The 21,286-nt window shown below is 55.2% G+C and overlaps 1 protein-coding gene across 1 annotated transcript in view; it reads left to right on the top strand.

Moving 5' to 3' along the window:
- The first annotated feature begins 379 nt into the window (after positions 1-379).
- Positions 380-21,286, top strand: part of OAZ2 (ornithine decarboxylase antizyme 2) — a 68,700-nt gene continuing 47,793 nt past the window's right edge. The window contains 6 exon segments of the mRNA XM_064570312.1: positions 380-774; positions 16,994-17,071; positions 17,664-17,702; positions 18,808-18,870; positions 19,415-19,565; positions 20,064-20,203. Coding sequence (XP_064426382.1) covers positions 682-774; positions 16,994-17,071; positions 17,664-17,702; positions 18,808-18,870; positions 19,415-19,565; positions 20,064-20,203 — 564 coding nt within the window. The 5' untranslated portion in view covers positions 380-681.

The raw sequence follows: 21,286 nt of genomic DNA on the forward strand, positions 1-21,286 counted from the left end.
CACCTCCCGCGGGCCGGGACAGCACGGAGCGCACGGACCCTTTAAGAAAGTTCACTGGGCGAGTTCATCAAAGTTTAAAAACTTGTGCAGTAGGGAAAGGGGAAAGCAAAACGAGGGAGAGTTAGGAGCAGGGAAAGAGGGTAAAAGCCCTGCCGGCGGCTGGCGCGCCGCGGCCCGGGCCGGGGCGAGCCCGCAGTGGGCGGCGGGGATTGGCTGCGCGTTCCCCCGGAGACCGCGAGGAGGGCGGGGGAGGGGGCTGGCCGGGCCCCAGCTGAGGCCGGTTCCGGCCCCCGCCCCCCGCCCCCGCCCGGCGCCCGCCCCCTCCCCCGGCGCCCGCCCCCCGCCGCCGCCGCCGCCGCCGCCGCCGCCGCCGCCGCGGGCGCACTCGCCGGTCGCAGTGAAAAGGCGGAGGCGGCGGCCGCTCGGGCTCGGCTCCGGTTCCGAGGGCCTCCCCCGCCGCACCCCCTCCCCACCTCCCGCACCCGCTAAACTTGATGTGACCCCAGCCCGACGCGGCGGCTGCCCCTCTCACCGCCCCGCGCGCCCCCCACCGCCACCCCGCCCGGCACTCCCGGAGCGCACCGCTCACCGCGCCCCTTCCCACCTCCTCGCCGGGGCCGGGCGCCGCGCTCGCCCTCCGCGTTCCCTTCCCCTCGCCACCCCCACCTCACCCCCCGCACCATGAGCAACCTGAAGCCGGACGGCGAGCACAGCACCAGCACCAGCACGGGCACCGGCACGGGCTCGGGCTCCAGCGGCACTCTGGAGGAGGAGGTGGGTCTGCGGCCCCGGGACTTGTCGGGGCGAAGTGCACGCGGAGGTGGGCGGGGGAAAGGGCGCGCTGGGCCTCCCGCGCCGCGCGGGGCCGGTCTGGCAATCGCTCCGGGCGCCTTCCCGCCGCTGCCCCTCGGTCGGGGAGGAGCAGCCCGTGTCCGGCGGGCGGGGGCGCGCGGCCTGGACTGCCCCGCCGGGCGGGCATTGTCTCCCCGCCCTCCCGGGCTCGGGGCGGGCCGCGCGCCGGCCGCCGTCCGTGCGTCCCGTGGTGGGCGAGCGGCGCGGCGTCTGCCCCACGCCTGCTGCCCGCGCATCCCTCGTCCTCTACTCTCGGCCCGGCCCGCTACCCTCTTCCGAGGCGCTCCTCGGGTATGGCCGGGACTCCCGCCTCCGCGGGAAGGAACTAAGCGGGATTAGCACAGCGGGCGGCGGCACCCTCGCTCCCTTGCACTTTCCACCCTGACCCCTCCCCGTGACCTTGGAGGCCCGGGCCAGCTGCCCGGCACCTTGGTTCACTGCAACTGAGCTGTAGTCACGGGGAGTGGACGGGCTTTCCTTGCAGCCCCAGAACCTGGGCTTTGGCAAAGAGGTCAGCGGGCAGTAATTAGAGTTGAGGAAGAGATGCCTAAAGATACTCCTTTCCCGGTTCTCCTCCCTTCGGTTTTGCCCCGGCAGGCAATCCAGGACTCCAGAGCTGGCCTGGGTGGGATTCTTCAAGGAGAGGCGACATTATCTTGACCACCAGACATGTGCTAAAGAGGAGGGCGTGTGAGGCGGCTTCGTGGAATCAGCAGGAGCTGGGTGGTTAATGGGATGGCAAAATCCGGGAGGGTGTGTGTTGGGGCGGGGGGCGGTGAGGTGGTGGATATAAGCCTTAGGACTCTGGGCGGCGAATGGAGACCAGGAGCTGGGCTGGCCCAGACAAAAACTGGTGTGGAAGGGGACAGGCTTTGCAGCTCTCTCCCAGGGCCTCTGGCCTGCTGTGTCACTCCAGGGCTAGAGACCCTTCCTGCCGCGCCCTGGCAAGCCCTTGCCCAGGAAACCAAGGGTCAGTTATCCACCCTGAGCTCCCTTCCCCTTGGTCTGGGGGAGAAACCGCAGAGCCCCTGGCGGGGGGGGGGGCTGGTGTTGCTACCTCCCTCCAATGCAGTGGCCGTGCTGCCGGCTGGCCGTGCTATAGGTTTGGTGCAGAATGGCGGCAGTGGCCCAGTGCTGGGCTGGGCTCCTCACTGTGGGAGGGGTGGTGGGAGGGTCACACCACCAGCTCCCACTCTTAGTAATTCAGAGTCCTGCTGGTAGTCCGAGTCCACCAATGGCATGGCATCTTGAGAATCTAGGTCTAGATCTCACTTTTTGTGGGGGAATATATAACTCTTTGCACTGAGGGATGGCATGGGAGGGCCTGACATTTGTCCGCCAGTGGTGTGTGGGCTCCATCGCAGTGGGGAGCCGGGGGCTGGGGGGTGGCTCCTGAAGGCCTTGTCCTCCTTGGACCGTGACATGCCAACAGACCCGTGGCGCGGATGGGAACCTTAACCCCACCCTAACTCTACCTGGTTGTTCAGAATCTCCTCTGAGAGTTGGGGGAAGGTGGCAGGGTTGCTGGGGTGTGGGGAATCTCTGCTTGACCTCCTGTGAGGCTGGGCAAAGACCCAGAAGGCCACTAATGCTAGATGGTTGACTTTAGCAGGGAGTTCACCCAAGAGGCTGGGCTGACCCTCAGACCTACCCCTTTGAAGTGGGAAGGGTGAACCTTGTGGCCAAGCTAAATTCTTAGAGAAAGCATTTGAAGTATCGGTCACTTTTTTCTAAGCACTTTTCTTTGAGAGAGAGGGCAGAATCCTCAAGAAGTGGAATCCCTGTGACTCCTCCTTGGGGGCAGAGGTGGGTTATAACACCATCGTGGTTGAGGGAGTCAGTGCACCTGGTGCTGATGGAGGGGCACGGGCCTGTGTTTAACAAAAGTCTAAAATTAAAGTTCTGGGAATCTCCTGGATCCCGGTGTCTGCTCTGGTCAAGTGCAAGGATGAGCCCCCTCCCCTCAGACTTCTGGGCCAAGAGCTCTTCTGCTGAGGTTCCTTCTTGAATTGGTGGCTTGAGCTGGAACTGAATTCCTTCCCTTTAGCTTAGATGCCCCCTGGGCAGTCATTTTTGCATCCCCCAGGAGCCACCATCCAGGGAATCTGTGTTAGCAGGGGTAGTTTACTCTCATGGCTGAGCCAGGCTGGCTCTCAGAGATTAGGTAAAGCAAGCCTAGAAAACCAAGGAATCCTACTTGCCCACCAGAAGACCTCAATTCTTAGAGGTGTTAGGTTGCTGGAGAAAGGGGTGTGTTGTCACGGTTCCAGAAGGATACGGTTCTAGAAGGGGGTATCCGTGGGGCTGCTCCTTTGTATAGCCCTGACTTCCCCTGCTTGGCCACCCTGTGCCTGGGGCCTTCATCCCTATCACAGGCATTAGGTTCCTGTACTGGACCAGGGAGCAGGATTACAGGTGAAAGATCACAGACTAGAAGGTGAGAAGGAGGAGGGGATGGGATGTCAAATGCAAGGGTAGGTCAAATAAGGGGGTATCAGCAAGTGATACAGTGGGGGCCCCTGAGAAGGTAGAGATCAGCCCTCCCTGAGATGCTGGGTAGGAGGTTGTTAGGCCTGTGCCGGACAGAAAGCATTCCAGGAAGAGCGAATAGCAAATGGCAGAGGGAGAGGTGGATTCTGGAGCCACATGGCTACCAGGAGTTTGCTAGGCTGCAGCAGTCCTGGGGGCCACATTACGAAGAGGCCGAGATCACACAGGGTTGGGGGGAAATTGGCATTTTTCTGCCACTTGGAAAGGAGATGTGTTAGAAGCTATGATACCGTTTGAAAGCTAAGGAGGGCAGCGATGAATTAAGGAGGGTGTCTGCAGGGGAAGAGCTGAGTGTCCCTTTCAGTCTAGAGACTATGTCTTAACCCAGGTGGGATTGGTACCGGGAGCTCCAGAAGGTGAGGCAATACCGCAGCACAGGGCAGGCTTGCCTCTGATGCTTCGGAGCCCCAGACAAGCATGCCTTACTGATTTGTAGGGCTGGCTAGAGAGTTACAGTGTTTCTGGGGAGGGGTACATGTGGTTTGAAAACACTCTATTTTTTAAAAGGAGACTTTAATCTCATAATACAAGGTAAAGCTAAGTTATAGGAATTATTCACTGGGGGTGGGGGGACTGTGGCAGAGCTGAAGGGAAGGTAGTATTTGGAATCCTGAGTGGATGGAGTTCAGGTTTCTAAGAGTTAAAGAAGTTTTTTTTCCAGCCTAATGGTAAACTATAGAAAGGCAGGCATTAATGGCAACCAGAGAAGCTACAGCTTGACCTGAGGGTCTTGACCCCTTGCTGCCCTCCCACCCCCATCTGTGCTTGTCCATTGCATCCAGTGTATCTGGGCCAACGTGGCTGCTTGCAGGCCTGGCACTGCTGGGTCCATCATGTGTCCTCTAGAGGTCTCTGAGGTACCAGCCAAGTCCCTGGCAGGATGGGCCAGGGTTAGCACTCTAGATGAAGGTGAAGGAATTCGGGGGTCCAGCGTGTAACTTGGCCACTTCCCTTTTCTCTGCCATCAAAAATCTTTGACAGAATCTGGGACATCTTGTTGCTCTCTATCTGTAAGTGGTTTTGTTTTTTGTTTTTTAATATGAGGGAAGGGAGGCGTCTATTCTTCTGGGCACTTACCTGGAGACAGGGCCCAGGCAGATAGGTCCTGGCAGATTCTATAGGCTGGGCCTCCTTCCTCCCTCGGGGCTGTTGTGGATGTGACTTCTCTACTCAAATAACCTAATAGAGAGGCTGTCCTAATAATAGTAAGCCCATGCCCAGTATTCGTGCCAGGCATTATTCTAAGTATCTCACCATTTTACCTCCTTGAACTTTCACAACAGCACTGTGAGTTGCTTAACGTTATTGTCATCACCATATTATGAATGAGGAATCTGAGACAGGTTAAATGACTTTCATGTAGGGGCACCTGGGTGGCTCAGTTGGTTGGGCGTCCACCTCAGGGTCGTGAGATCGAGCCCCACGTCAGCCTCCATGCTTGGCGTTCTCTCCTTCTCCCTCTGCCTTCACTCCCCACCCCCCCTGCCCACTTGCTCGCACCTCCTCTCTCTCTCAAATAAATAAACAAAATCTTGGAAAACTTTCATGTAGCTAGTAAGTAGATAAGATGGGGTTTGAACCCAGAGTTTGCCCTTAACCACACACTGTACCTGCTGTTCTGTTTTACATTAGGGTTTTTGGTGAGGGCTGGGGTGGTGGGGAGAAAAGGTCTTGCAACTAAAATTTTTGAGGTCTGAGCTTTGGGTGGTGCTGCGCCAGGGTGGTTCCTGTTGGGCTGGGGGTATCCGAAGACTGGGTGATGGGAGCTGGAAGCCCTTGTAGGAGGAGTATTTTATCACATATTGTTTAGGATTGCCATCACGGGGTGATAAAACCAGACCGAGTCAGTTTTATTATTCAGTCTCTATAGGCAGTACATCCCCTTGTTGCCTGTACTGGGGCTTACTGCCCCCCACCCCTACCCACCACCCGCCTTGGTACCCTGCTGCTTTGGGCATCTTAACTAAAGAAATGGTTCCCACTGTAAAGTGACTGCCTGTCATTTTGTGTGTGGGGGGGTCATTCTGTTGGGTCTCATCTCCTCCTTCCCTGCACATGGGCAGCCTGGCTAGCTTATCCCAGTAAGAACCAACTTCTAAATCCCATTCAGCATTTGGACATTCTGATTTCTTCTCATTCCTGTCTCCAGAGAGAGGGTGGTGAGTACTCGAAGTTGAGTCAAGACATGAAGTGTGGGATGCCTTGATTTTTGCTCTCATGCTCTCCACCCATTTATCCCAGTGGGCCTCCAGACAGTCCTGAGAGGGCAAAGAGTCCATCCTACCTACTCTGAGGGCTGGGCTCCTGGTCCGTGGGCCCCAGACTCTGCTGAGCTGTTGGTTTTGGATAGCAGTGACGTCTGGTAACTTGTTAGTTTCTCTGCCATCCCCTGACCATGGCTTCCTCAGAGGGGTCCTCGCACCCCTGGCAAAGCCATGAGGCAGTGGGGCAGAGCCCATTGCTGAACTTCAGAAACCGTGTTGCTGTGAGGCGGGAGCTATAGACACCCCACAAAGCTCTGTATTCTGGAACCCCATCTACTCCCTGCCCAGGGACAGCATGGCCTCCCTCTTTCTGCTGCTTCCCTATTCTATCCTTGGATGGAAAAAATATGGTTACCTCTGAGATGTGCCAAGGCTGACCGAAGAGTCAGCCTTTCCTGAAGAGTCTGCTGGTGGATCCATCTGTGCTGGGGGCCTCTGGAGGATAGCAGGGGCAGGGGCTGTACGTAGTGGGAGGGTCTGTCTAGGCCTATCTGCCATGGCCTTTAGTCGTTTATGGCCCACTGAGCAGAGGCTCTTGGCTGTCACAAGTCATCATGGCCGCCTGTATAGTTCTGAACAGGCCTGGGACTCCCGGGAAGAAGGGGTAGGACCTGACCTGGACAAGGCCATGGGATGAGTGTCTGGAGTACCCAGCTCCCTTTTGTGGTTAGCCACCCTCTCCCTCACCAAATGGGTCTTGGGCTTTTACTGGTGGAGGGGGTGTCAGGAGAGGTTACGGGAGTAGGACCTGACCGTTTTTGAGAACGTTTGTTGAAACGGAAGAACTTCTGCCTAGACTGGTCCTCATTCTTGCTGTATGGTGGTGGCCATGTCCAGGCACAGCTTGGGGTGTTTGTGACCAGGGAGCTCCACACCAGAATGCAGACCCTTGAAGCAGTTTCCATTCGCAAACAGAGATCCCCTCCCAACGACAGGAGCGTTATGTTAGGAAACCTCTCTTACCAGGCTTCATCCGCTTCCTTCAGGTAGTGGACAGGTGTGGTAGGCTCAGTGCTCTGTGTTCACAGTGGAATAACGTCAGGTGGTTAAGGGTTAGAGGTATTGGTTTCGGAGCTGGAGGAGGGCTATAAGGTTCCCCTAGGCTCACACTTTGATGCGTGGGTTGGTACGTGGCAGTGGTGACAGCTGCGACCCTTGCCAGGCACAGGAACGAGCAGTAGATCTGTGTTGACGGACCACATGGCACCAGGAGGGACAGGGGAGGTGGATGGCCCAGGAGGGAAGGAAGCCTTGCCCAGAAGGCCTCCCGGCTGGGGGCCCTGTGAGCCAGCCACTTGAGTCGCCTCTAAAAGACTTAGCCCCTGGCAGTGTCTGGAACCAAATGGAAAACAGTCCCCCGGCCATAGCACTGAGTCTGCACCATGCAATTCCTGCAGTTTGGTCTCCTTCCCTATAAATGAGGTGTAGGCTGTGCTCACAACATGCTTTTTGACCAAGTCTGTCCCCGAGATGTTTTGCCTTCTGTTCCTGGGGCTGGAAGTGGCCTGGAGCATGAGGTCAGAAGCCTTATTATTTAAAACTCTATTCATACCTAGCCCTGTCCTACCCTTTAGAGAACTTCTTACCACCCCAGCTTGGTTCCCCTGACCCCTGTTCATACACAGTCTGGAAGTCTGGACTCTAGGACACATTGCAGGCTGTAGGGGAAGTGCCTCAGCTTGCCAGACGACTTGGATTTTACTGCTGGCTCTGCCCCTGGCTGTCCCAACACCTAATCCCTGAGCTGGTTCTTCATCTGTAAAATGGGCCAGTACCGCCAGTATGAAAGACCTGGAAACCACAGAGTGCTGCCCAGAGTGGGGCCTGAGAGCCAAACCCTGTGATTTGGGGCTGTAATTAGCAGGGGCAGGCAAAAGGCTGTAGAACACATCCAAAGCCTGGTGCTTCACACCAGGTCGGACTCACGGCATCGGAGGTGCCCTGGGTGCGGGGAAGCTGGGCAGTGTCCTAGCTCGGGAGCTGAGCAGCCCAGAGCTCCTCAGAGGGAGCATGGGAAGCACTGGGTTTCCGGGAGCCTGTGTCCCAATTCCCATCCACTGTCTGGCTGTATCTGCTTGCTCTTTTTCCCTGTGTCCTTGTTCAGCCCTTATAAGTCCTGCGTCTGCGGGCCGTGTCACCACATTCCATCCACCTCTCGTCAAGTGGCCCCACTCAGAGGGACTTCTTTCCCTCCTCCCCACCCCGCCCCGGGGAGGGGTAAGAGCGACCTGCTGGTGCCAAGCCTCGGCCTGTGTGGGGGACTGTCCCGAGGTTTCTTTTTGGCAACCCCAACATTGCCCCAGCAGAGACCCCACCCAGACCCCCAGGGCCTGGCTGCTGACTTGCTGCTCTGTCACCCTCTCATTCTCTAGCCCCCTTTACACCACGCTCTTGGCCTTTTTCCGGGCAGATGGGGAGTGCTTAAGCCCTGAGCAGCTGGAGGGCAATGCCAGAGCCTTCTCCTGAGACCAGTCACCTTCTCCTGCTTCCTTGGTATCCTACAAGGTGGAGCGTGAAGGACCCTGGGGCTGGTACATCCTTCCTCTTTATAGTTGAAGCAGTAGAGGAAGGCCGCAGACACCTGCCTGGCTGGTGGCCAGGCTGGGGTACTACCCAGGCTCCCTGACAGTTCGGTTTGAGGTTCTTTTTCTTTTGTTTCCGGGTGTGATAGGCAGGTGCTTGGTGAACAGGAGGCTGAGCTCGAGTCCTCCAGTGTCTTCATTCTCAATGGGGTTTCTTCCCCTTGGAGAAGCCAGAGCAGAGCTGGGTAGGATGATGGCTGGTGCAACCCTGAAAAGGACCTTCAGGGGGCGCCTGGGTGGCTCAGTCTGTTAAGTGACCGACTCTTGATTTCAGCTCAGGTCATGGTCTCAGGGTCGAGATCAATCCCCTCATCAGGCTCTGCACTCAGTGCAGAGTCTGCTTGTCCCTCTCCGTCCCCCTGCTTGCTCTTGCTCACTCTCTTTCAAATAAATAAATACATAAATATCTTTTTAAAAAGACAAAGGACCTTTAGTATCTTTTTTTTTTTTTTTAAAGATTTTATTTATTTATTTGAGAGAGAGAGAACAAGAGACAGAGAGCAGGAGAGGGAGGAGGGTCAGAGGGAGGAGAAGCAGACTCCCCACCGAGCAGGGAGCCCGATGCGGGACTCGATCCCAGGACTCCAGGATCATGACCTGAGCCGAAGGCAGACGCTTAACCATCTGAGCTACCCAGGCGCCCTTTTTTTTTTTTTTTTTTTTAAGATTTTATTTATTGGGGCACTTGGGTGGCTCAGTCATTAAGCGTCTGCCTTTGGCTCAGGTCATGATCTCAGGGTCCTGGGATCGAGCCCCACATCAGGCTCCCTGCTCCGTGGGAAGCCTGCTTCTCCCTCTCCCATTACCCCTGCCTGTGTTCTCTCTCTCACTGTGTCTCTCTCTGTCAAATAAATAAATAAAACCTTTAAAAGAAAAAAAAAGATTTTACTTATTTATTTGAGAGCGAGAGCGCGCAGGGGGAGAGTGAAAGAGACAAGCAGACTGCACTGAGTGTGGAGCCTGATGCGGGGCTCAGTCTCAGGACCCTGAGATCATGACCTGAGCCGAAGGCAGGCACTTAACGGACTGAGCCACCCAGGTGCCCCAGGACCTTTAGTATCTTTGTATCAGGAAAGCCATAATCTGGACGTAGTGCAGGCTGCATTTCATAAACTCTCAGGGTCTGGCCAGTGGGGGTGGCGGTGGTGGGTGGGGTGGCCTGGGCTTCCGTTTGGACTCGGGGCGTCTGGGGCCACATGTGCCTAGCTGCCCTCTCTGAGGCATGTGTGTGGCCCTGTTCCGGCCCCTGCCTGCAAGTCAGCAGGGCACAAGGCTGTTCCCACTTAGTGCTGGGAATCAGCAGTCTGTCTATCTGTCTTCCTTTGACTTTCCTGGAATTAATTCTGTTAAGGACTAACCATGGGATCATCCCGTAGAACACACACCCCACTCCCCCACCCCCCGCCCCAAATCAACTGTCTGCGAGGAGCTGTTTCTGCCTTCTTAGAGGCTAAAGGCCACTTGTTTTCAGGTTGCCCAAGGCTGACTTGACTGGGGGCTGAGTAAGTTGGTGTGTGAGATTGAGGCCTGCGAAGGAGCGTTGACTCACAGGCACCTGGGGACACAGGGGCTGCTTCTTGACATGCTGGTGATCAGGAGCAACTCACTGGACCCCTGGGCCTTGGTTCCCTCATCTAAAAATAAGGTTTCTTCCAGCTCCAATATTCTGCATTTCAGTTGCTTCAGAGGGCTGGGAGTCAGGGAAGGATGTGGGAGGGGCTTATGAGAGGCTTGTTTTTCCCTTTTTGGACTCCCCCCCCCCCCCCCCTTCCCTAAGTGGTGTTTTCCATCCAGATGACACCAGAGCTCACACTAAGCTGCGAGTAGGTGGGGATTCAAAGCAAGCCCATCACTTCAGTAGTTTGATGGAATGGACAGTTGAAATAGTTTTTCCTTTCCAGATTGAATTCCAACTTCCAGAGATGCTACAGGATTGCTGCAAAGAATCCGTTTTCAAATGTCATTTTTATCTCTTTGGTAGGATGTATCTATTGCCAAAGTCAGGTTTCCCTGGGTGTGTCCTTCTCGTGTCCCAGCCCTGTGAGGAGGCGATTTGCCTGGAAGGCAGGAGTCTGTCTCCTAGGGCAGAGTGTTCCTAGTGGACCCCAGGGTTTATTTCTGGGTGGGGTGGGGAAGAGGTCAGGGGTGGCCCTGATGTTTTCCTACCTCAGCATCCTTTGTGGAGAAAGGTCTGTCCTCTGGGTGGTTGGTCCTTGGAGATTACAAGGCTGGGGTTTAAAGGAAGGCAGTGGCTGTGACACCTTCAGAGTTAAAGGCTAAGAGGGTTTGATATCCATGAGCATTCCACTGTTTTTGAAAGCGGTGTTTACCCTTTCTGTCTCGTAATAAAAGCTGGGACTTAACGGAGCTTGTCCTCTCAGCCACAGTACCCTGCTGTGGCCCTTAACTGCGAAGTTGAACATTTAATGCTCGGTGTGAAGGGAGTCTTGCATCGAAAAGGTTGGGGCGAGTTGGAGCCACAGGGCCCTGAGTGTGTTGTCCTCTTTATTGGAGGAGGGTCCCCATTGACTGCTGCCCCCGTCCTGTGCCACGTGGAAGCTTTGCTCGGCTGTTTTCCTCTGTAGAGAATACCCATCCCCTCCTTATCCCCCAACAGCCCCCTTCCCTCAACTTCTATATGGCCTCCATGAGAGCTGGGTCCTCTGTGTGCCCTAGGGGGAGGAGGGAGACCTCTGAGCAGCCACTGTCCAGAGGGCTGGCCTGGGTTGGGGGCACTGAATGACAGGTCTGCCTGGGGGAGTGTCCAGGACCAAGAGAGATGTCCACCTGGACTGATAGAGGAGGAGTCCTGCCTAGTGGCCTTTCCCACGGAGGTCTGACTTGTTCTAAGGCTAATGCCTTGTGCGTCACTATCCCCTTGCTCCTGAAGCCTTTTGTTTGATTTCACTTTTTCTGAACATCTGTAAACAAATGTCAGTTTGTCTGAAGGAAGAACATCAGACACACAGATATGAATGAGGTGGTCAGAGTCCCTTCTTCCTGCTTCTCTTTAGAAGGTAGTCTTCCTCGTGCTGGGGAGGGCCACAGGGGGCCACAGAGGGAGAGAGACCTTCAGTATGAGGCCTGAAGGAAATAGCCAGGGACTCCAGGGAGTCTGTCATGTTGGGGTTAGAAAGTGGGCTGAGGGGCGCCTGGGTGGCTCAGTCGTTAAGCATCTGCCTTCGGCTCAGGTCATGATCCTGGGGTCCTGGGATCGAGCCCCGCATTGGGCTCCCCGCTCCACGGGAAGCCTGTTTCTCCCTCTGCTTGTGATCCTGCTCTCACTGTGTCTCTCTCTGTCAAATAAATAAATAAAATCTTAAAAAAAAAAAAAAAAAGAAAGTGGGCTGAGAGGCTCCCTCTAGGGGACATTCCCTCCACAGGGGCCTCAAGAATAATGCTAGGGGTGAGGGAGGCTGCTCAGAGATGCTCTTTTTTGCCCCTCGCCTGGAGCACTGGGAGCGAGCTCACAGGCCTTCTGTGGAGGAGGTGAGGGCTCTTTCCCCCCAGCACTGTAGGGTCCATAGTGAGGAGCTAGACAACCTCAGGAAGTCTGACCTCCAGTGATAGCCTGTGGCATGGACTTAAATGAGATTGGACCTCCTTGACCCTTTGCTCCCAGCAACTCAGGGGAAGGTCAGGTAGCAGGACTTGCCTAAGGGAAGACCAGCTTCAGGGGCCCCCAAAGCCTCCTGGATGGGGCACACAGTTGTGCTAAAGGCCATTTGGTTCCTCTAGGCAGGCCTGGGGCTGGCTGGGACCTCCAGCAAGGTCAAGTCTGCTCCTGACCATTATGAAGGCTGCATAGCCATGTCTGCAGTGTCCTTTATGGGCACACCTCTGTGGCCAAGTTCCTTGTCCATGTCAACATGGTAATTCTAGCAGGTTCCACCGGAAGAGCTGTTCCTCAACATGTTTCTTCTTTCACTGACTTCTAAAGATTCTCCATACTTTCTCCGGTTCTCCCCTAATACTCTCCCTACCCTGTTCCAAACTTACCTTCCAACTGGACTGAGGATGTGGCTGTGGTGCAGCACCGTCCACCGGTACTTGCCATAAAGATGACCATCTTAGGAGGACTGTTGTTGCCTTTGACGTTTCAGGACAGGGGAGATAATCCCTTTCGTTGTCTGGATACTTCTGGAGAAAGGGTGAGTGTATGGAAGGAGAAGGGCCCAGGCAACAAGGTTGGTGCCTTCTAGTAGCCTGGGATTGTGTGAACTACCCCTTCTGTTTTCTTCAAATACTTAAAAACGTTTTTGTGTTGAATTCCTGTACTGAACACAGAGTAGGCAGGACATGGGTGCTTTGGTTAATCTTTCTAGCTTGGCATCACCCCGCAGTTGGCGCCTGAATCCTTGTCTGTACCCAGCCTCTTTCCTGAATGTTGCACCCTATTGCCATGAGGCTGGCGTCAGCGGTGGCATGGAAGAGGAGGGGTATCCAGTGCGAGTCTGGGACACAGGACTAGGAGGCAAGGCCTTGGAGAAGTCACTGTATGTTTCTGTCCCTGCCGTCCCCTAAAGGATCTGACTGTGCTGTCAGCTTGCTCTGTCACCTTCCTATCCTGAGCCTCGGTTCCCTCATCTGCAGAGTGAGAGTGTTGAACTAGCTGGTCTCCATGGTGCCTTCCACCTTGGCCATTCCCTCCCTAGGGAAGAGGAACACTAAAGAATCCAATGACTACTTACGGTTGACTCACCTGCATTCCCAGCTCCAGACTGACTTGGACCCAATCCAGGCTCACTGGGCAACTTTATAAATAAATGGCTCATGGTACCTGATAGGGGAGGTTTTTGTGTAGGTCAATGCTGTGATTACAGGAGCCCTAAGTGAACCAGCATTTCATTGAGCCTCTCCTATGTGCTGGGCATAGAGGAAAGTGAGCTCTTCATCCTGGAGGTAGATGGTATCTGCGTTGTACAGACGAAGGAACTGAGATCTGGAGAGATGAAACCACTTCCCCGAGCCAGGCATAAAGCTGGGATGCAGACTCTGGTGTAACCAATGAGAGCCTGCTCTCTCCCCCATGTATTGTGTCACTGTGCCCTGCTGGGCCACATCTGTGCCTGGTGGGAGTCTTTCATTTAAACAGACTGAGGTGCACAGAAATGGGGTGGGAGGGGTGGGTAGTTTAAATGCAGAGGCCTGACTCTAGGCACGGTTGAAGGATAGGAAAGTTTTGAGCCTTGGCTCCTGTCTCTGGGCTTTTATAGAGTCCAGGTGGAGGGGGTAAGTTTAGACTGTGGGAACAATAGAAGGCAGGGCGTCCTGGCCACATAAGACTTCAGAGGAAGGGGCGCCTGGGTGGCTCAGTCGGTTAAGCAACTGCCTTCGGCTCAGGTCATGATCCTGGAGTCCCAGGATCGAGTCCCGCATCGGGCTCCCTGCTCAGTGGGGGGTCTGCTTCTCCCTCTGACCCTCCCCCCTCTCATGCTCTCTCTATCTCTCATTCTCTCTCTCAAATAAATAAAAATCTTTAAAAAAAAAAAGACTTCAGAGGAAGGAAGGGGGAATGAGGAAACAGAGAGACCCGAAAGATGAGTGCCCTTCAGTTAGGGAATGAGGAAGGGGTGCGCTGAGGGGCAGCAGGAGCAGCTGCCTTGAGACAAGCCTGTGGGGGCGCTTGTCGGGTGGGGGGCAGGACCGGATAGAGTTGGAAGCGGGAGGGGGATTGGTCTCTGCAGCCTCTTGTCCTCTCCACATGTAGCTGAGCAGCCGGCTAGGCTTACGCTTCCTTCCACCTGTGGTTCCTTCTTGCTCTGCCCCCATCACCCCAGCATCCTAAACAAGCGCCTGGGGGAAGGGGCTGCCTACCTAACTGACACAGGCAGCTCTTTCCCCACCCATGGGGCTAACGAGGCCACCTCTGTGCCACTCCCTCTGTCCCCACAGCAAGATGGATTCCTGGTGGCACAGATGGCTAAGTCAGGGTGCCTGGGTCTTACCCAGCTTGGCTCCCTTGTGAGCTAAGCTGCATGAGCCCTTTCTGGGCCTCAGTTTCCCTATCTGCACAAGGGGATAGGCAGAGGGCACATCATCTGCCGGCGAGACTAGGATCAAATAAGGACCAAGGAGAGTATTCAGGTTAAGCTTCCTGTGACCTGGCGGATGGGGACCCACCACCTGATCCATAACTGCCTGACCTCAGCTTGTTTCCTGAGACAGGACGGTAGCCAGATTGTAGCATTTTGGACACTGTAGTACCTAAAAGATGGAAACGGGAAAAGGGTCGTCTGGCCCAGAGGGAAGGCTGGAAACAAGGATCCGAGCTGGGAATGAGGGAAAGCTCCCCCATACTCACCCTCAACCCCACCCCCAGCCCAAGCAGGAAATTTTGTGCTGAGAACTTGCTATTTAAGGGAGCCTCTGGGGAGGTCTGGCCAGAAAGGAGCCATTTGAGGAAGGGTTTAAAATTAGCCTGGGTGAAATGGGTGGCCCCTGGGGAGAACTGAGGCAGAGGTTTCTGTGGGGCCGCTCTGGCTCCGTGTCTTGGACCAAAACCACATCCCTGGGAGGAGGGAGTAGTACTGATCCAGGTCCATCCAGCATGGCCCTGGCTGGGCTTGCACACTTTCAGTCCATCTTTGGGGAGTGGGCTGGGTGCCCAAGTCCTGGCACCCAAAAGCAGCCTGGACGAGTAGTCAGAAGACCTGGGTTTTGAGTCCCAGGTCTTCTGCCTTTTAAGAACAAGCCATGTGACCTGAGCATATCACTTCTGTTTGAGCGCTTACATGTAAATTAAAGGCCCTCTAATCAAAGGGCGGAGGGGTGTAGAGGACCGTTGTTCTTTGGAGTCCAGGAGCTGGGTTCACTCTGCCAGGAGCTTGGGCTGTCCAGTTCTTCCCGGGTTCCTCTGGAAACAGGGCCATGCCGGAGAGCTGCGTACACAGGGAAGTGAAATGTGCAGAATCCTCACCCCGTGCCTGGAAGCAGAGGCGTGTCTGGGGAGGGAGAGGCATGGCCAGAGGGGGAAGATGCATCCTAAATTGCGAGGGATTCTGCCTGGTATGCTTCTTGGTAAAAACCTATGCGAGAGAAGAAGTTTGTCCTCACCCATTCTTTATCAGCCGTGGGCTGGGAGCCATTCTTGGTGTGGGCGGGATTGGTGGCACTGGTTACCAGCAACTGTCAGGGCTGGTTTCCTTTGCCATTCCTGGCTCTGTTGTTGAGGCCTGGGTATTCGTTGGGGGTGTGTCTGTCTGTCTGTCTGTGTGCCTGCCTGCCTGCATTGGGTGTAACTTAGCCTGGCTGCTCAGGTTCTTGATTCAAGCCATTGGAAGGGCTGTTGCCTGGGTTCAGGAGGCCATCACTGGAGCATGGAGGAAATCCTTTGGTGCCTCTGGAAAAGGGTATGTGGCCACTGTAGGGCATCTAAATGCTGTCAGGAATGGCCGCATGGGGGGTGGGGGTGGCTGAGGCACGTGAGCTTTTTCTTATACCAGCAGGGATGAGTTGGGAAGACTTACGCTTGGCTTGATGGTATGAGATGCAACTTTTTTTTTTTTTAAGAGTTTTTTTTTTTTTAAGATTTCATTTATTTAATCATGAGAGAGAGAGAGAGGCAGAGGGAGAAGCAGGCTCCCCAAGAAGCAGGGAGCCTGATGCAGGACTCAATCCCAGGACCCTGAGACCATGACCTGAGCTGAAGGCAGACGCTTAACCAACTGAGCGACCCCAGGTGCCCTGAGATGCAACTTTTTGAAATCAGGAGTCGAGTATATAGGGCAGCTCTATTCATTTGGGTTTTTCATGCCTCAGCCACAGTTTTAATATGTATTTTTAATGGACCTAAACAATGGAAAATCCTCCCTCCCCATTCTAATTATTGGCCGATCTGGCCTTGCTACCTGAGCGTCTGGTACCAGCAACATGTCACCAACAGTGGTGCCGTCGAGTGCCTGCCAGCCCTCTCAGGGACCTCACCCCCGGTTCAGGAGGTCAGGTTTGGTCAGAGTCACAGGATGGACACCTGGTGTCTAGATCTGGCTCTGTCACCAACTTGTAACCATGTTGAGGGCAAGGCTCGTAACTTACAGCACCATCTGCCTCACTTGAAGCTGGTAAAATCCTACTCATTCTTGAAAACCCAGCGTAACTTTCCCTCTCTGACTCCTTAGCCAGGTCCCTTATTCAGTAAATGTTTAATACAGCCCCATGCTAAGAACGGGGCATAGAGGCAAGAATACAACATAGTCCCTGCCATTGAAGAACCTCCATCTAGTGTAGGAAGCACTAGGAGACGGATGTGAGCATGCCAGGCCCTCCGTTGAAATCACTACAGGGTGTAGCGTGACCTAAGACTTAGGATCCGTTTACATCCTTGCGTTTTCTCTAGACCAGGCAGGGCCCTCAACCAGGGGTCCGTCGGTATCTTCTGAAAACTGTATACATTTTGACTTGTCTAATGTTGGGGGTAAGATACCCTAGCTTTCTTGAAGTCTCAGGGATCCTTGATCTGTGTGCTTATCACATAGGGCTCTCTCCTCCGGGCGCTGTTGGGTCTGTGTACAGAGGTGCTCAGCAGGTGCTTGTTGAATCACCTGTGGGATGAACGCAGAGAAAGCAAAGTGTACAGAAAGGGCTTTGAAAAGTGAAATGCTGTGAAACTCCCGAGTATTCGTTTGTCTCGGCCTCCAAAGGAAGCCCAGGATCTTCGGAATTCCTCCTTCCCCTCTGGAAGGATTCCAGTTCCTTCCTGAAGGAAGAGCCATTATCCCTGTCTACTGTGGTCTCTGTCCCCAGGTCCGGACACTGTTCGTCAGTGGCCTCCCTGTGGACATTAAACCCAGAGAACTCTACCTGCTCTTCCGGCCGTTCAAGGTGAGTCTGGACCCAGCCACCCGTGGGCAGAGCCTAGGCCGGAGCAGAAGCAGCAGGAATGACTTTGACCTGGATAGGGCAGCAGGAAAGACAAAGGGCAGCGTATCAGAAACGGTGATCGCAGATCTGGCTTCCTGTCCTGGTTCTGCTCATTCACGTGTTGCTCTCCGCCGATTGCTTAGCCCTTTCTGAGCCTCTCTTTCCTAATCTGTAAAGTGGAAACAAGAGAGAATCTGAGTTGACTTGGCCATATAAGGAATCTTTGTGATTCAGTGTAGACTTTTCAGTTTAAGTTTTGAGAAAACTTTACAAGGTAGGGTCTGTCCTTCCAGATGACAAGTTAGTGGAGCAAGCGGGAATTTATGCATGAAATGATGAATGCTGCCGCATGATGCCCGCCCCGCGTGCTAGACCATGTGATAGGGAACACAAGGGCAGAGGGCGCACATCAGTGGTGGAGGTCAGGGTGGTGGATGTTGGGGGAGGGTGGGAGAGTGTGAGAATGGTGCTGCTGGGAGCTGGAGGAGGGGGACTAGGATAGTGCAACAAAGGCTTCTGACCTTCCCCGTGATGACCACCTCTCTCTCTGCAGGGCTATGAAGGGTCCCTGATCAAGCTCACATCGAGACAGGTAATTTCTCTCCAAAGTTTTTTTTCCTCCCAGCCCAGACCGACTGCTAAACTTGGACCTGAGCCTGCTGCCTTTTTCCTCATCTTGAGGCATCTGGCAGCTGAGACCTGCTCCCTCTCATCCCGTTTCTGTGCTGGGCTGGTGTAAGAGCGGCCTCCACAGCTCCCCTGTCCTTACCAGTCAGCTCCTGGGACTCCCCCTCTGGCTTTTGAGAAGTCACAGTTTGGCCCCAGCACAGATGTGGTGGCTGTGCTCTGGCTCCTGATGGCCCTGTGGCGGCCATTTGGGGTCTGGAGTGAACTTGCCAGAATAAAGTTGGAGAAGTTTTCAACCTGTTGCCCCTTGATTGAACCTGGAGCCTTCTCATGTCCTTGATACATTGGTATCCCCTTTCTTGCTGGGGAAAACACTGGAACTTTCTTTCTTTCTTTTTTTTTTTTAAAGATTTTATTTATTTATTTGACAGAGAGAGACACAGCGAGAGAGGGAACACAAGCAGGGGGAGTGGGAGAGGGAGAAGCAGGCTTCCCGCGGAGCAGGGAGCCCGATGCGGGGCTCGATCCCAGGACCCTGGGATCATGACCTGAGCCGAAGGCAGACGCTCAACGACTGAGCCACCCAGGCGCCCCTGGAACTTTCTCTTAATTACCTGCATGCATTTATTTTATTTTTATTTTTTTGCTTAAAGATTTTATTTGACAGACAGCCAGAGAGAGAACACAAGCAGGGGGAGTGGGAAAGGGAGAAGCAGGCTTCCTGTGGAGCAGGGAGCCCGATGCAGGGCTTGATCCCAGGACCCCGGGATCGTGACCTGAGCCGAACACAGATGCTTAACCATGTGAGCTGCCCAGGCGCCCCGACCTGCATGCATTAAAAAAAAAAAGATTTACCGAGAGGGTAATGTTTAACGTGTTGAGAGAAAGCTCCGTTGATACCCTTTCCTGCAATTGGAACCTGGATGGGAGACTTCTGGTGCATGAGAAACTTCTCCTATTGCAGCTAAACATAGGGAAGATATAGGCAAGAAGCTGTTTTTTGTTTTATTTTTGAGGGGAAGGTGGAATGTTGGGAGACATGCAAGGGTGTTCTCTCCTTTCCCTTCCAGCCTGTTGGTTTTGTGATCTTTGACAGCCGAGCAGGAGCAGAAGCGGCCAAGAATGCGCTGAACGTGAGTAGACAAGGTTTTCCCCAACCCACAGACCTCGAGGCAACGAGTATTCCTGTCCTGCCTCCTGCAAACCTTGCCCCACTCCATGCCCCCCCAAGAAAGGGCCTGCAGATGTGCCTGATTTCCCAGCCATTCCGAGGCCAGGTCCCTGGCTCTACTGTCTGGGTCAAATGCCACTACTCACAAGGTCCAAGCAGTCTGTCCTCTGTCTTGTCCCCTGCATGGGTGAGGCTTTTAGGCAAGATCATTTTTTTGTTTTTGTTTTTTTCAGATTTATTTATTTGAGAGAGAGCACAAGCAGGGGGAGGGCCAGAGGGAGAGGAGACAAGCAGATTGCCCGCAGAGCAGGGAGCCCAACTCAGGGCTTGGTCCCAGGACACTGAGATCACAACCTGAGCCGAAATCAAGAGTCATTTGCTCAACTGACCATGCCACGCAGGTGCCCCCTAGGCGAGCTCTTTTCTGGGGCCCCTCTGTACCCATTGCAGTGGACAGTCTGGGTCCTACAAAGTCTTTTCCTTCCTTTCCTTCCCTTCTCTTGTAGGGTATTCGCTTTGATCCTGAGAACCCGCAGACCCTGAGGCTAGAGTTTGCCAAAGCCAACACCAAGATGGCCAAGAACAAGCTAATGGCTACACCTAATCCCACCAACGCTCACCCTGCCCTAGGAGCACACTTCATTGCACGGGACCCCTGTGAGTGGTGCTCAGAGCTGTCGTCTGTTGTCTGCTGTCCTTTTACTTGGCCCAAGCTGGGGACCTGGGCAGAGTTGCATACAGAGGGAAGACATCAAGATTGTCATTGAGGGAATCAGTCCTTGCCAGGAGGCTTCTTCTGTCCACAGCCACCTCTCTCTAGGGTTCCTTCCACCCCTGCAGCCTTTGCTGGACTGCAGACGGACTGAGCTCCTGAGCTGTCCGTATCACCCAGCTCCCCTGAAGCCTTCTCTGAGTTCTCTTGGTTGAGACGGGCAGGGGCCCATCCGAGGGCTTCTTGAAGCAGAGAGAATGCTCACCATGCCAGGTCAAGTTAACGGGCTTGTTTCCCTGGTCTTGGGGTCCTTGAGGGAAGTCTGGCCTCAGCAGGGAGCTTACGCTTCAACCACTGTGATAGGTCCCCTTCTCTCTTTGGAATAGGGTAGTGGAAGGGGAGACCCGTGCTCTGACAGTGGGGACTGTTGTCTCCCGTTGCAGATGACCTTATGGGGGCTGCTCTGATCCCCGCGTCCCCAGAGGCCTGGGCCCCCTACCCTCTGTACACCACAGAGCTGACCCCAGCCATCTCACCTGCTGCATTCACCTACCCAGCTGCAGCCGCCGCCCTCCACGCTCAGGTAAGCCCCTCTGGGGGAGAGGTGGGTAGGGGACGAAGGAGGCTCTAAGTTGGCCAGACTTTGTTCCTGGGTGGCCAGTGGGCCACTCATGCCTCCAGAACTGCAGCAGGACTGCTGTCTTCCATGACCTTATCTTGAGGGTTTGGGCTCAGACAGAGGGAGGGAGAGGATTAGCCACGCGGAGGATCGGCGGCGGCCGAGCGGGAGTGCTGAGAGAGACCCAGCGTGGTCCCACCAGCCCCTGAACACCTGCGGGCGGGCACCACGCTGCGTTCCGCCCATGCTGACAGAGCCCCGATTGCGGTCCCAACCGGAGTGTGGCCTCTGGAGCCGGGCCCCCTGCCTCTGCCTCTCCAGTCTTTGTAAACCTCAGAAAGCTCTTAAAGGTTTCTGAGTCTTGCCTTTTTTACTGCCTGGAAGGATGGGAACCGTACTCTGTGCCTCAGGGTTGTTGTGGGAATTAGGCGTTAACAGCACGTGAAGCGTTGGCCCGCAGCGGGCGCGTCCTGAGGGCTCCGTGTGTGCGCTGGTTCTCGCGAAGCCCGGATGAAGCCCGGACGCTCTGCAGTGGGCCTGCGCCGGGGCGGGAAGGAGGGAACGGTCCCTTCTCGGGGGGACGGCTGGGGAGGGCCCCAGGCTCTGCGGGGCTCTGTGCTTGCCGAGTGCCGTGGCAGGTGCCCGAGGGGCCGGCGAGCTGTGGTCCGTTCGGGCCCGGGCCTCCCTGAGGCCGTGACAGGACACGCAGCAGGGCGTCTGGACTGGGAGCCACCAGCAGCCCAGGGAGGCTGAGGCGCGACGGCAAGCCCGCTCTGGCCCGGACCGAGCAAGAGCTGAGGCTGGGGAAGGGCGACGGGGCCAGGCCCGCCCTGCTGTGGACGGAGGGGGCCCGGCCAGGACAGTGGGGCGGGAGGAGGAGCAGGACGTGCGAAGCCAGGAAGGGGAGAGTTCACAGGAACCAGAAGCTGAGGTGGGAGAGGTTGGGTGCGCTGCCCGAGGGAGGGCTGAGTGCACGTCTGTCTCCGAGCCTCTGAAGGGCTTAGTGACATCTGGGTCCACGCAGTCCCAAGGTGGAAGGCACGGACT

This window comes from Mirounga angustirostris, unplaced genomic scaffold, assembly GCF_029215605.1.
Source record: "Mirounga angustirostris isolate CCGP_5_RB_7025 unplaced genomic scaffold, mMirAng1.0.hap1 SCAF_9, whole genome shotgun sequence".
NCBI lineage: Eukaryota > Metazoa > Chordata > Mammalia > Carnivora > Phocidae > Mirounga > Mirounga angustirostris.